This window comes from Syngnathus typhle, linkage group LG15 (assembly GCF_033458585.1).
Source record: "Syngnathus typhle isolate RoL2023-S1 ecotype Sweden linkage group LG15, RoL_Styp_1.0, whole genome shotgun sequence".
In the NCBI taxonomy this organism is placed as follows: Eukaryota; Metazoa; Chordata; class Actinopteri; order Syngnathiformes; family Syngnathidae; genus Syngnathus; species Syngnathus typhle.
Genome location: NC_083752.1, coordinates 1451977 through 1465609, shown reverse-complemented (window position 1 = coordinate 1465609; position 13633 = coordinate 1451977). Strand labels below are relative to the sequence as shown.

At 43.9% G+C, this 13633-nt stretch overlaps 3 protein-coding genes across 5 annotated transcripts; 1 reads left to right on the top strand and 2 right to left on the bottom strand.

Annotated features, from left to right (window-relative positions):
- Window positions 1-845: 845 nt before the first annotated feature.
- On the bottom strand, window positions 846-3800 carry stoml3b (stomatin (EPB72)-like 3b). Its single transcript, XM_061299403.1, has 7 exons — window positions 3619-3800; window positions 2391-2494; window positions 2234-2306; window positions 2090-2172; window positions 1781-1984; window positions 1571-1705; window positions 846-1452 (listed from the first exon to the last, which is right to left on the bottom strand). Exons 1-7 carry the CDS (start codon window positions 3680-3682, stop codon window positions 1264-1266), a joined length of 852 nt encoding a protein of 283 aa, XP_061155387.1. The 5' UTR covers window positions 3683-3800; the 3' UTR covers window positions 846-1263.
- Window positions 3801-4249: 449 nt separating this feature from the next.
- Window positions 4250-12776, bottom strand: proser1 (proline and serine rich 1). Of its 3 annotated transcripts, XM_061299401.1 has the most exons (13): window positions 12170-12776; window positions 11829-11897; window positions 9239-9304; window positions 9059-9127; window positions 8862-8956; window positions 8673-8766; window positions 8419-8529; window positions 8239-8334; window positions 8052-8130; window positions 7779-7871; window positions 5536-6805; window positions 5035-5170; window positions 4250-4954 (listed from the first exon to the last, which is right to left on the bottom strand). In XM_061299401.1, the coding sequence occupies exons 5-13, from the start codon at window positions 8951-8953 to the stop codon at window positions 4829-4831; spliced, it is 2097 nt and encodes a 698-aa protein (XP_061155385.1). In that variant the 5' UTR covers window positions 8954-8956; window positions 9059-9127; window positions 9239-9304; window positions 11829-11897; window positions 12170-12776; the 3' UTR covers window positions 4250-4828. The 3 variants fall into 3 exon arrangements, with proteins under 3 accessions (XP_061155385.1, XP_061155383.1, XP_061155384.1); XM_061299399.1 differs by lacking the exons at window positions 11829-11897; window positions 12170-12776 and adding an exon at window positions 9384-10065; XM_061299400.1 differs by lacking the exons at window positions 7779-7871; window positions 11829-11897; window positions 12170-12776 and adding an exon at window positions 9384-10069.
- On the top strand, window positions 10162-13354 carry vps36 (vacuolar protein sorting 36 homolog). Its single transcript, XM_061299402.1, has 14 exons — window positions 10162-10350; window positions 10461-10529; window positions 10602-10672; window positions 10784-10898; window positions 11059-11148; window positions 11538-11624; window positions 11749-11781; window positions 11864-11941; window positions 12020-12154; window positions 12212-12277; window positions 12368-12432; window positions 12772-12856; window positions 12927-13003; window positions 13078-13354. Exons 1-14 carry the CDS (start codon window positions 10255-10257, stop codon window positions 13157-13159), a joined length of 1149 nt encoding a protein of 382 aa, XP_061155386.1. The 5' UTR covers window positions 10162-10254; the 3' UTR covers window positions 13160-13354.
- Window positions 13355-13633: the final 279 nt, after the last annotated feature.

The window sequence follows — 13633 nt, the reverse complement described above, 5'->3', positions numbered from 1 at the left end:
TATTTGGCTTTTTGTAATTGTTTTTTTCCTCAGTCATTGAATTTCAAGGTAAATGACACCATTTGGTCCTGAGAGAATGAATGTGTTTGTTCTGGCTCTGATTGTATGTTTGAATGTAAATACATTTACCACCACACAACTTGTGTCTTAGTGCACCGAGAAAATAATAGAAGCATGCATGCTTTGTCAGTCTTTGCTATTTCTCTGCATTGAACTTCTAGCATTGTAATGGTCGACATGTAGTTCTAAAGTGTGGCAGACCAACTTGATGAATGTCATTTGAAGACAAATGTATGTATTTATATGTTTGGAAATTGGTCCTGCGCTTATCAACCTCCGTTGTATTAGAATAGCTCTCACAAGAATTAAAGTTGACTTGAACATTCTTACTGTCTCCATTTTGCACTTGTTGAATTTGTGTTTGGTTGAATGAATGCAATTGCAACTTACCGGTGGATGTGATACCTGCACGTATCTGCAGGTATTTCGCTCCTGATCGTCCACTTCGGTGCTTAATTGGATATTTTTGAAACAATTGATTGGGTTGTTTGCATCGTGTTGACTTGGAGTTTGAAGCAAGTCGGCGTGCTGATTTCGCGTTTGCAGCAACGGACAGGTAGGAGGGGGAATCAGGTGATTGGCATCTACAGATTGATTGGTTCTCTTGGTGCATTCAGGAACATTCGGAGTTTTTTACTTTTGCAAATTGCGATATTTTTCAAAAGTACTTTTAACAATTAAGATTTGCATTCTTATTGCATTATTGGAACTGAGCGCTACGTCATGGGTAGGGATCAATGTGAATAGCCCACATTGATTTCTGAGATAAAGATTTTTTTTCTAAATACATTTAATATTTTTATTATTAATAATAATTAATAACATTCATCATATAAAGATACATGTTCTTTTTCATGGTCAATTTCAATACACAACACAGCAAGGCTGTAATGTATAGAATTGATTATTCAATTCCACAACTTTCACAGGAAATCACAATGTCCCATAGATAAAGTTAACAAAACAAATTAAGAACCCATTATGCCACTTCATCAATTTTATGTAGGTGGAATGTATATCTTTAATTTAGTGCAGTAAGAGAGTTTTTAATTTTTAATTTGATGTGGCAAAGCATGCAATGGTTACATTAAAAAAAAAAAATGACACACGGGCACTGATTTTGATGATAGCAGTCATCCAACTCTGTTAATTGCCTATTCAACAAGTGCATCTGAAGAGCAACGTCAACAAACAACCCTGTCGTCACTTGCGCATAAAATGACTAATAATATCCATGGGCAGGGGGAAGATGATTGTGGAGTTCTTCTCTGCGGCAATGGTGTTGAGGGTCTGCAGGTAACGGAGCTGCAGAGCCGACGGCGCTTCGGAGATGACCAGCGATGCCTCCTTCAGGGCGCGGGAAGCGTTCATCTCGCCTTCTGCGGCTATCACCTATACAAACGGAGTAGTGAGCAATGGGTGGTCCAAAAACTTCTGACCCAATGTTGGGTTATTTATAGCCAGCACATTGGGTTGGGGTTGCGTACGTGGAAAACAAGTTTCCTATTACCTTGGCTCTGGCCTCTCGCGAAGCCTCGGCCTCAGCAGCCATGGCTCTCTGCAGCTGATGGGGCAGCTTCACATCTTTAATCTCAACACGTTCCACTTTGATACCCCAGTTGTCAGTAGCTTCGTCCAGATTTGACTAAAAAAGATATCATGGGAAATAATCTTGAACCTGTATTTAGAGATTTTTACTTGTGAATGTGTTGATCCTTACCTGCATGCTGTGAGCAATGCCCTCTCGGTCAGACAGGACCTCGGCCAGGTTCTTGGTGCCCAAGACGTTTCTGAGGGTGGTTTGGGCCAGCAGGCGGGTGGCAAAGTCAGCGTTGGATACGTTGGCTACAGAAGCGATGGGGTCGTTGACACGGAAGTACACCACGCCATCCACGCTCACTGTCACTGAGTCCTTTGTCAGAATCTGGAGGACATTTGAAATCTTGTATTTGCAATTCGTGGGCAAAATAAGATAGATGTAGTCTTGTCAGATTGAGGAAGCAAGCAATGATTCTGAGGCAATCGTTACCTCTTGCGGAGGGATGTCGAACGAAACGGTTCGTAGATCAACTTTGACAAATGAATCAGTGCAGGGCAAAATGAAGAAAATTCCTGTGGGAAAAAAAACATCGAGGGTCCTATCAATGAGACGTGAGACATTACAAAAGCATACCTGGTCCTTTTGGCTTCCTGTCTGTGATGCGCCCCAGTCTGAAGATCACAGCACGCTCATACTCCTGAACTATCTGCAGAAACAATCGTGCAACACCTCAAACCACCATCAATGCCAAAGCAAATGAAACTACTTTTCTTTGTTTTTTCTCACACACCTTCAAACAGAACCAAATGGTGAAGGGGAAGAGTACTACAGTGAAGAAGCCGACTACGATGACTATGACCCATCCGCAGCATCCCAAAGACCCCGTCTTCTCAGCTGCAGTGACAGAAAAGAAATGGATCACCTAACATTGGTTTGTTATCAGAACAGCAGTCGGACAATCCCATGATTGCGCAATACATGATTAGTTGCTGGTCATCTCATATTTCCATTGAAATGGTTTAGCTCCTCCCCCTTGTGTTGAGGGCCTCAACACAAAGAAGCGGCAAACAATAAAATGTTGACTCAAGCGTTATCATGTCTCCTTTGCTCATAAAGAAAGCCATGAGCGTCCCTGGGAAGAGTTTGTTTTTCAGTACGCGTCATACTTTCCACTGTAAATCCCTTTGCAATATTACGAAAGGATGACCCTGAGTTTGATCCTTCGTAAATATCCGCAGAAGGAATGTTATATTGTAAATAATAATAATTATAAAGCATCAATTTGGCTTTTTCCTTGCGCAGACAATCGGCATCGTTGTCTTTTTGAGGTCAGATCACATGATGTGCACTTTCCCCACCACTGAACTAAAGGAAATTTCAGAGTTGCTTTAAACATTCATTCATTGCGACACTCAGTCAATCACATGATCGCTTTCCAGCCCCCCCCCCCCCTTTATGGCGCTCTGAGCTGTGTTGTAATGTCACTGATTTGAATAAATCAACAACATCATTATCTCCATTCATAACAAAACATTATACACGCATGGTTTTAGCCATATCGTAAAACAGGAATGTAAATTATAATCTAATGTGTCATATTTTACAGTGCAAATCAAAATAAATCAACAATAAAGCATGTCATCTAAATTCAGAAAGATCTTAAATGTACTTTTGCGCCATATCTTTTGTGGAATGATAATACTGTGATAAAGCGCTGTGCTCAATGTCCACGGACGCACAAACAGCTCACAGTCACATGCTTTGGAGACGGACGCTTTATCTCAGTGTGTCTCTATGACGATGGAGCTACACAATGCCTGCCCTAGGCTGCTTTGCACCTTCCTTACCTGCACAGGGAAAAGCAATACGCACAATAAAGTTGCTCTCATGTACATTTTTCTGATTGTAATGTGGTTGAAGCGGGAAAGCTTGATGATCAAAAGCAGCAAACCATCCCAAGTGTTTGTATGCCATCATCTTAAAAGCTACAAATGGAAGAAAAATCAAGTGAGACTTACATATTAAGACTTCTTTACTCATCCCCGTCGGTCTCTGACTCTCCATTCGGTCCTCCATTTCCATGTACTGGATGGAAAAAGTGAAGTGAGAAGAAGTGGGACTAATCAGCAGGAAGTCATACGGGGACCTTTTAAAGCTGCAGTTTACCGGAGAGCTGCAGGAAGGAAGGTGTGGTTCTGTGCCACTGACTGAGGGAGGGCAATTAGCAAGCTGTCACGACAGGTTAACAACTTTTTTCCTTGTTTGCACAAACTGCGACCGCAACCACGACAGAAACGATACTTTTTTTTTTTCTTGGTTTCATTAGTGGTGCTGGTGTGTAGTTTGTCGAGAATAGATATCCTGATTTGAGAAACGAAATTGCTGATTAAAAATTTAAAAACCATATCCTCAAATCAAAAACTGATTCTGTAGATAGATAAATTGACAGATCAATGACTTGCAGCTATCATGAGAATTGAATAAACAGTTCAGGGTATTTTTTTTCCATTGTCGACATGAGTCTCATGAAATCTACAGGAAATCATTTAACCATCAATCACTCTCATGACCACCCACCCTTCCAGGTAGTCCCTGATGACTGAATGAACAATTGCAAGTAGTGTGACATGCTAATTTAATGACGTGCCATTCAGGAATCATAATCACTTTTAATATCTGTGATTAAATTTAAGAACTGTGTGTTTGTGTTTATTCAAGGAACCTAAATTCATAAAACACAGAGAAAGTTACAGTATCTACTGGCTAAAGCAATAAAAAAACAACAACAGTGTAACAAAAGAAGAACTTTCAAAGTAACAGTAAATGTAAATTGAGGAAGATAATAACACTTTGTTTGTGTGACAGCAACAATTAGTGTTTCATTGACTAAAAGAAGTTCTCGGAACAAGTCCGTAGCTGTCATTTGAACAAGCCACACCTTTATGAGTTGTCAACATAAGATGGTCATTTCATTATATGGCATCACCTATTTTGACTTAATCCGTGTTGGTAGAAGCGACAAAAAGACAAGACTAACATTAAAACTACTCACATTTGACTTTGAAAAACAAGCTCATATTTACATCTGTTCACAAACGCGTGAACGATTCCTCACTCGTTTTATTTCACAGTCTTCTGTCTTCAGTTCGTCGATTTGCTGAAGGTCCAGACGGGGTATTGAAAGGGGTGCTCAGCATGTCATGGCAGTAGATGAACAGAGGGCAGGTTTCACTGCCAACCCAACTGTGGGTGCAAGCCCGGCTGGAGGGGGAAGGGGTTTCCTGGTCCTGCGGGATAGTTGGCGAAGGCGTTGGCCTGAGGAGCTAAGCCCTCCAAAGTTGTTGTCGGGCGAGCCTGGAAGAAGAATTAAACCAACTTAACAACCAGACGTCTCGAAACGGTGTATTGGGCTTTCCGGTAAAATGTGTGTGTACCTGCAGCAGGGCAGGCTGCATGGCTGGATGGTGGAGAGCAGCAGGGGAGGCGGCAGGAGAGAAACCCGGGACACCAGGGAAGGACAGCAGACCCGGGAAGGCGCTGTTTCCTTGAGCCTGGAGGCCACTGCTCAACCTGGAGTACATGTACACAATTCACCATCGTTTTACCAGGGGCATGTAGAACAACAGGAGTGTGTCACGTGTCAACTTTAGGGTGTGGCTTAGTGGAAAAAAACGGTGAAATTCTCAGGTCATAGTAATCAGAAGGCAAAGTCCATCAACTGCACCTTGGGTAAACTGCAATCGGTAGAAGAAGGTAGAAGGTTTTTGTGATATCTATGACAAATCATTTCAAAAGTTCTTTCACCGTGAATGTGACCTGTAAAGCGCAACGTTTTGAGACTGATAGGATGGAGGATGCAGAGGTTAATGGTGCATCTGCTGCAGTCTGGTGGAGGAGCATTTAACTGTATGGGGGATGAAAAAATGGTGACCTACCCAGGCTGAAAGTTGGAGCTGAAGGCAGAAGCGAAACCAGGTAAAACCGGCGATGACGCTGGGACGCCGGCCGCCGCCGCCGCCGCCACTACCGCCGCTTGCATTGGCGCCACTGACGCAACGGAGGATGGAGCGGCGCCTGCTAATCCCATGAATGAAGGCAACACGGGGCTCCCTGCCCCGTGCCCTCCTGAAACTCCCAAGCCTGTGAAAGCGGCCGGGCTTGCACCAGGCGGAAGGCCTGGGAATATTGAGGGTGCAGAAGTCAGGCCAAGAGCGAAAGGAGAGGCCGCCGCGTTGGCTGCCGCGTTGGGAGCCAGGCCGTGGAAGATGGAGTTTGGGGAGGGATTCGCCATGTTGCCCGATGACGTAGGAGCGAGGGGGGAGGAAAGAGCGGGAAAAGGGGACAGGCCCGGGTAGTGCGGCTGTCCCGGGCTGCCAGACAAAGCCTGGAGGCCGCTGATGGCGACGGGACTGGCGAGGGAGACTTGAGGAGAGCCCGGTGGGTGCGAGAGCCCCAAAGAACGGGCCAGCGCAGCCTGGGCTGATCCCGGTGCCACCAAAGGGCTAAGAGAGGGCGTGCCGGAACGAGAGGTCCCCTTGAAAGCCGAGGGCACCGGGCTGTTACTGCCACTGCCGCCGCCGCCCCCGCTCTGTCTGTTCATGGCTCCGGGCCGACCCACGGCGGCCTGAGCCTGGGCGGAATGGGCGGGGGAAGGTTTGGGGCTGGGACCAGGGGTTGAACGATTGGGAATCACTGGAGTAGTTGGACTTTCAGAGGGGGTGTAGCTGCGGATTACCGAGCCAGGGTGATTACCTGCTTGTATGCTATGGAAAGGGTGCTCAGTAGACTGGGCAAAAGCCCTCTGCGGAGTTGAGCCCATGGGGTTCATCTGAGACAGGACCTCGGCACCGCTGTGGGAGCTAGCGGGGGTGCCTGGTCGGGAATGGAAAGGGGAGAAGCCTCCGCTGCCAGGACCAGGAGTTCCACAAGGGGTACCTGAGGGGGTGTGGGCTTTAATGACAGAAGATGGCGACGGAGTAACGTGGCCGCCGGGGGTCTGCGGAGCCGCTTTGATGACAGACGGTGACGGAGCGGGTGAGTTGTGAGAGGGCACCATGCCGGGAAAAACAGGGGTGATGGGAGTCGGCTGGGACGGGGACGCTTGCGGCGGGACAGGGGTGGACGGCGTGGAGCCGTGAGGGATGAGCAGCGGCCCGCTGGTGACTCCTGGCGTGGTGTTCTGAGGATTGCCTGGTTTGGCGTAGCCTAATGGCAAAAGGAAATCAGGATGACTGTTATTAAGTACCACTGTAATGTTTGAAGCCAACAATTACAAAACCATTCAAAACCAAGTGAACATAGAGAGAATCCCCCACGTGCAAGCTTGGAAGATGATCATAACTTTGGGTGGGTTGTCTTATCATCATCGTGGGTTTGGCATTTTAGTTATGAACAGGGCTCATATCACTCACTTTGAAATGGAAAAAATACTTTAGTTGCGGTTCTGGCCACATGCCTACCCAAGAGAGTGAGACATGGTTTTGAAGTTGAAGAGAAAAAAAAAAAAAAGAAAAAGCAATGCGGGTTAAAAATCCCCTCATGAGCTGCAAGCATGAATCCAGAAAGTCCAGTGGCGGCATTAGTCTGAAGCTCTTTGTGCCAAAAGCAACCAAATGATGAAAACGAGCATCTGCATTGACTGACCAAAAAAACAGCAATTTGATGCAGTTAGCATATTTCCTCAGATGCCTTGACGATACTGCCATGTAGCTGCAGAGTCGACATGGCATCTGTGAAGCTGAACTTTAAGTGTTGATAGGTGTAAGGTGGATAATTCAGCAGCGGAAGATATTGGGGGGGAAAAAAAACATTGTCCACTATTGTAATTACTTAAATACATTTGTCCAACTAAAGTGCTTCCCTGGTACTCTGCGATTGACTAAATGTCACCCCTGGCCACATCCATGAGGAAATACAGTAACCACACTTCAGGCCGTACTCCAAAATGATATCGTACTGAACTGCCGCCAAACTTTTCGCTACAAACAATACTGTGCGTCGATGCACTTTATTGACAGTTGTGCGAAATCAAATGAAGAACTTTACAGCCTACCAGGAGCTGTTATTTTCTGGTCATTCAAAAAAAGAAAAAAGCATATTGTGCGCCATGAAAACTGCAGAAGCGCAGGTAAGCAGCATGCCAGCTTCAACAGGCTTCTACAATCAAGTTGAACCATACCTGCTACTTTGTGGGCAGAGCTGTAGGGGGGAGGGGGCACATTGGCCGTTATGACCCCTCCCATAGAAACAAGGCCTGCGTTGTTGTACGCACCTGTGTAGCAGTTGCAAATACAGTATTGTCATCGGCCACCAAACACCGCTTACACAGTAACTAGACTGCAATCGAGCAGCATCGGACTTGACCCCCCCCCCCCACCGCCACTCGATTATATCGAAGCATTTTTGTTATTAGTTTAGAGGAGGGCTCAGCTTTGTGTGTGTTCCCTCTTACTCGGTGCAATGGTAGCATGGGGTCTGCACGGAGGTATGGGGTAGGGCACGGGCCGGTGGGGGTTGTAGCTTGAAGGGAACTGCAAGACAAATGAAAAAAAGTCATCGACATTTTTGGTTGAGTCCCTTCATTCGCAGCACACCATATTCATCAGAACGTTATACCATTCCATTATAAATGACCTTACTGGTTTGGAGGTTCCGATAATTCGAGTGGCAATCCCCTTACTCTCCATACTGGTGTCGTCTTTCTTCTCTCCTTCTTTCTTTAAGGGAGGGATTCCCTGTTAATGGGCATTAGATCACGTTTTCAGCAACATCTTGAAGATGGGCAAGGCTTTATACGGTTTCAACTTTACAGGACCTACTGGGAACGTGCCAGTAACCAGACTGGGTCTGCCTTTTGGATATGGGTTTCCCGGTATCATACCGCAGGATGAGATCATGGCGACAGGAGCTTTGCAACCCACTTTACATACCTAGTGGAAACAAAATGGTCAGTAGACTTGATAGGTAACATTTAAAAATCGATCAAAAATAAAACACAAGTAATCACTTATCCGATCACAAGATGGCACAATATCTTTGAAGTAACTTGCTCATTCACTGAATATATAAATACCTGTTCCAGAATTCTGCGAGCGCGCTTCTTCTCCGACAAGTGTATGCGAAATAAATCCTCTACGGGCCGGTAATTTTGAGCATCTGCAATATTCCTGCAAAGATATGCAGACCAAAAAGGTTTGTGGGGAGCTCGAGCAGAACTATGCACAATAATCTTTCAAGGTGTCACATTTGCTGATGCACTCACAAAGCAATCAGCTCCAAGACAATAATTCTGTCCTTTGAAAAGGTGAAGCAATTCAGAATGTTGGCAACTTTGGTGGTGGGGATGGCGACCATTTTCTACAAGAAAAAGTATCGTATGATCTATTAAACATGGGAAATGACAGTAAGGCAAGCTTGATTTATATTTGACCCTTTTCTAGCATTAGAAACATTGCTTACATGCTGCAGCGCTTTGACTGCTTTAATTTGAGGTTCTGCCCAGGAGAAGTATTTAAGTATGTCCGTGACCTGTAAATGGTCAAGGAGACAACTTACAACACTAGATTGCTTAGTTTTGCCGTTTGTGAGATTCATCTATTGATCATAATACAAATGCTATGTATCAGTGTTTGTGATTACCTGTTCGCTGGAAAAGTATCCATGCACCTGCTCAATGGCCTTTATCCGCTGATCGGTCAGGACACACTGGATAATACACAAATGGACCAATTAGAAATCTTTCTCTTCATCATAATTGTATGGCTTTTCACTATGCAAACTTTACCTTCTTTATTTCATCTATGACGATGTCAAATGACTTCTTATCCATGATAATATAATTAAAAGACTGGCTGTTTTTACATGCGTAGTAAATCCACTTTTCACAGTAGAGCTGATATGGTGATTTACGATAATTTAAGATGATCTAAAAGAAAATAAGGCCAAGCTATAGTGGCCAGAATAGAATACTAGAACAAAACATATTATAAATCGTTTTAAGATAGTGGTATAGTTATGGCAATTTTCGGTGATCTCACGCGACGCAACTTTCTTCCAGTTAGAACAATTTTACAAAAAAAAAGAAAGCGAAAATGCCGGGTGCACTGCACAACCTGCCTGCATTACATCCCTAACAACAAGCTAGTCAACATTAGCTGCCCCGTTTACGACTATAGTTGAACTAAAAGGCGTTATGCATTCAAGGAGAAAGTTTCATCATCAGCTTCGTTTGTTTTCTTCCAAACCCGATTCTAGAAATGATTAAAACAATGGCATAAAATGACAAAATGAACAAAAACGCGACACGACTGAAGCTCATATGCTAGCTTCCACTGACAGCTGGCGCTAGTCAAGTCAACATCGTCAGGACCTCTGCAAGGCAGCTCGACAGAACGCCATTTGGGTGTTGCATAAATACGAGAAGAGTCGACAAAATACAAATTATAAGCAAGAAATGTACATATATACGTATAAAATGTAAATTATATCATAGTAAATGGAACATAAAATATTTCCCCCAGGTATGGTTTGATCTGTTTTTGACAGGCAGCGCTGGGGCACCTTTCAACTGTATACAAACAGGAAGTAAACAAAAGACGAGGCGTCCCGGTAGTTTTTAACTGCAGGGGAACGATCGGATTACCATATCATAAGAAATGGATCGCTTTTCCTGGTCAAACGGTTTTTTGGAAATAAATGAGACTTTAGTTATACAGCAACAAGGCGTCAGATTGTATGATGGTGACGACAAGGTATATTCATCCCTGCGTGCTACGTTCAGTCTTAGACAAGCTCAATTCTCCATGAATTAATCGTGACATTTGTTGCATTGTCATTAAGTTTCTTTCTTGCACTTATACAGGCTAAACTAGATGTTGGAAATGCGTTGCTGAGCACCCATCGCTTGATATGGAGGGACGCTAAAAATCACGTAAGGGCTTGTCTTTGATTAAATTGTATGTACATAATGTAAACAACATTGCACATATGTTATTTTTCACAGGAGTGCTGCATTTCTATGCCATTGTCACAAATCTTATTTTTTGAGGAGCAGGCAGCGGGAATAGGGAAGAGGTGAGTAACCTGCACTGTACATATGTACATACATGTAGTTGAGTTTTTTTTAGAACGTTCATTTTAAATAGCATGCATTTGCCTTCAACTCCTATGTCTTCTTCGTTGCAGTGCAAAGATTGTCATACACTTGCATCCAGCTCCTGCCAACAAGGAGCAAGGTCCTTACCAACAAAGCAAGTTTTCCTACATCAAGCTCTCTTTTAAAGAACATGGGCAGATTGAGGTAAAGCCCCACCACTATTGCTTTAAAGTAACTTTGGAGTCCTCTATACGGAAACTTAATTCCTCAGTCACCTCGGCCGTCAGGGATCCGACCATCAGTGTACGAGCACTTAAAAGTCCCGTAATATGTCCACTTGATAGTGCTTTTATTTCATCTCAAGTTTTTCAGGAGGCTCAATGAGGAGATGACACAGAAGAGATGGGAGAACACACCCGCTTCGCAACCAATCGAAATAGGACGCGGCTCACAGGTTTGAACGCACCCTCTCGTTTCTTTCTGGTGTCGGAGAGGGGAACGTTCTCATGTGATGACTGTCCATTTGAAATACATCCCACTGGATGGCAGTGTTGCTTCCCTTTTATTTTGTGTTGAAACTGTGCATGTGTCCCTTTATTCACACATCATCGAATTGGCTATAATGAAAATTGCATCACAGATCACAATTTCATTTTCATACACTTTGGTTTAAATCTCTTCGAATGAAATCACAATGACTCATGCAAGTGGTATTTAACAGTCTGAAACAATCTCTACAAAATATATCTCCACTCTCTGCTGACTATTTGTTCCTGCTGTCTTGGTTCCTCTACTCTAAAAATGTGAAACGACTTCTCTTTCCTTTCCATTGTGGTCTTGCAGGCAGGAAGGACACGCGCAGTCGGGATTGTTGGCATTGAGCGTAAAATAGAGGAGAGGAGGAAAGAAACGGACAAAAACATCTCAGAGGTGTTGTAAAATATCTTGGCTGATTGTGTTGTGGCCAAAGTAAACAAAAATGCCCTTACAATGAATACAAACATTGAATTGTGACAATTTTGTGCTTGTTACACTTTTTGTCCCCCTTCTGTAGGCCTTTGAGGATCTCAGTAAGCTGATGGTAAAGGTAAAGAACATTTGTTTGTGAGATTAAAAACAATTAGTGGACTTTACCAAGTGTGTGTCTTCTCTCTTCTCTCCTCAATCAGGCCAAAGAGATGGTTGAGCTGTCCAAATCCATCGCTAATAAGATAAAAGACAAGCAAGGGGACATAACAGAGGATGAGGTCATAACTTGAGCTAATCAAGGTGGATGCTTGCACATATGACACGCACCACAATAACGTGTTATTTCTACTTTCCAGACCATCCGCTTTAAGTCCTACCTGCTGAGCATGGGCATCGCTAACCCCGTCACCAGGGAAACACATGGCTCTGGCACACATTACCACATGCAGCTGGCTAAACAACTGGGAGATATGCTCCTGGCCCCTCTGGAGGTAAGCATTCCATACCACTTGGGCCGCCATCTTGTTGATCATTTTCGACCTTCTCAGGAGCGCGGAGGCATGATGGCGCTGTCCGAGGTGTACTGTCTGGTCAACCGGGCTCGAGGCATGGAGGTATTCCCATCGTCCAAAGTAACACAACCAAAACTTCATGGATTTAAAGACGCTAACAGAGATGTGTTTTTTTTCCCCTTGTTTCGACAGCTTTTATCTCCGGATGATTTATTGAATGCATGCAAAATGTTTGAGCCCTTGAAACTCCCACTGAGGTGTGTGTTGTTGTTTTTTTTTCTTCTAAGAAGCTTTCCCACTGCAATTCCCACCTAAAATCAAAACGACATACAAAATAAGAGTGTGGTCAGAGCACACTACTAAATGTCCAATCCTAGAATGGCCCCCTTGTTGACCTACATAGAAGAACCAGCCAGGCTTTTCCTGCCAGGCTTCCTGTTTTTCAAAATGTTGACCACTTGGGTCACTTCCTGAGATTTTGTACCGAACAAGACCTTCCGCAGTAGTCCTTGACTTGTATGGCAAAAGATGAGAAGTAAAATGGCATGAGAAAAGATTGTCAAATCATGACAGCACCACACTTTTACCTTGCGCAGGCTGCGTGTATTTGATAGTGGCGTGATGGTGGTCCAGTTGCAGTCTCACAGCGAAGAGGAAATGATCGCCTCAGCCCTGGACAACGTGAGCTTCGCTGTTACTTCTTGGCAAAGAAGTCACGTTTGATGTCATTCCCTTTCTTCTTTCCTATCAGGTGACAGAGAAAGGGTCTTTAACAGCAGAGGAGTTTGCTAAACTTGTGGGTCTCTCTGTGCTTCTGTCTAAGGAGCGGTAAGTGTCAAATATGGTGACGCATCACCATCATTGCAATGAAACAAAGATTGTCTTTGCCCTCCATATTGCAGTTTGCTTCTGGCTGAGAAGATGGGCCATCTTTGTCGAGATGACTCCGTTGAGGGTTTGAGGTTCTACCCAAACACCTTTTGAGGTTTTGCATCCATCCTGGATTAATTAGATAGGTGTCCTCGCTGTGCATTCTCTGCTTCTTACATTTAGAACTAATAATAACCGATTCTTGTGAAAACCAAAGTGTACACAATTCAGCTTGGTAGCGGTCAGGAAAGGAATGTGTATGAATGAATCTTGTTGTAAATAAATGCCACCTGGGCCTCTTTTTTGCGATTTGTGTTTACTGCTGTGGGTCACTTTCATTGCAAAGGAAGCTCCACTTTCTTTTTTAAATCGTTCTCCAGAGGTAACATCAATGTATGCCGACCAGACTGATGCAATTAGCCAGCCACGTGGCGCAGAAATGAGCAATATAAATAAACCCATTTTAAACGTCTACTTTAGGTCTATAAATCAACCTAATTTAGGCGTCTATTTTAGGTCTATATATCAACCTATTTTAGACGTCTATTTCTGGTCTATAAATCAACCTAGTTTAGATCTATAAATAAA

Bases quoted from the DNA above. Each gene is read 5' to 3' on its own strand.
- vps36 (XM_061299402.1), top strand. From the start codon at position 10,255: ATGGATCGCTTTTCCTGGTCAAACGGTTTTTTGGAAATAAATGAGACT. The intron at 12,155-12,211 runs GTAAGCATTCCA...CGACCTTCTCAG, and splicing joins TGCTCCTGGCCCCTCTGGAG to GAGCGCGGAGGCATGATGGC. The intron at 12,433-12,771 runs GTGTGTGTTGTT...TACCTTGCGCAG, and splicing joins CCCTTGAAACTCCCACTGAG to GCTGCGTGTATTTGATAGTG.
- proser1 (XM_061299399.1), bottom strand. From the start codon at position 9,428: ATGGATAAGAAGTCATTTGACATCGTCATAGATGAAATAAAGAAG. The intron at 6,806-7,778 runs GTATGGTTCAAC...TTTTGCCATTAG, and splicing joins CTCTGCCCACAAAGTAGCAG to GCTACGCCAAACCAGGCAAT. The intron at 5,171-5,535 runs GTAGGTCACCAT...CATGTACTCCAG, and splicing joins AGCTCCAACTTTCAGCCTGG to GTTGAGCAGTGGCCTCCAGG.
- stoml3b (XM_061299403.1), bottom strand. From the start codon at position 3,682: ATGGAAATGGAGGACCGAATGGAGAGTCAGAGACCGACGGGGATGAGT. The intron at 2,307-2,390 runs GTGTGTGAGAAA...TTGTTTCTGCAG, and splicing joins CCATTTGGTTCTGTTTGAAG to ATAGTTCAGGAGTATGAGCG. The intron at 1,706-1,780 runs GTAAGGATCAAC...TATCTTTTTTAG, and splicing joins GCATTGCTCACAGCATGCAG to TCAAATCTGGACGAAGCTAC.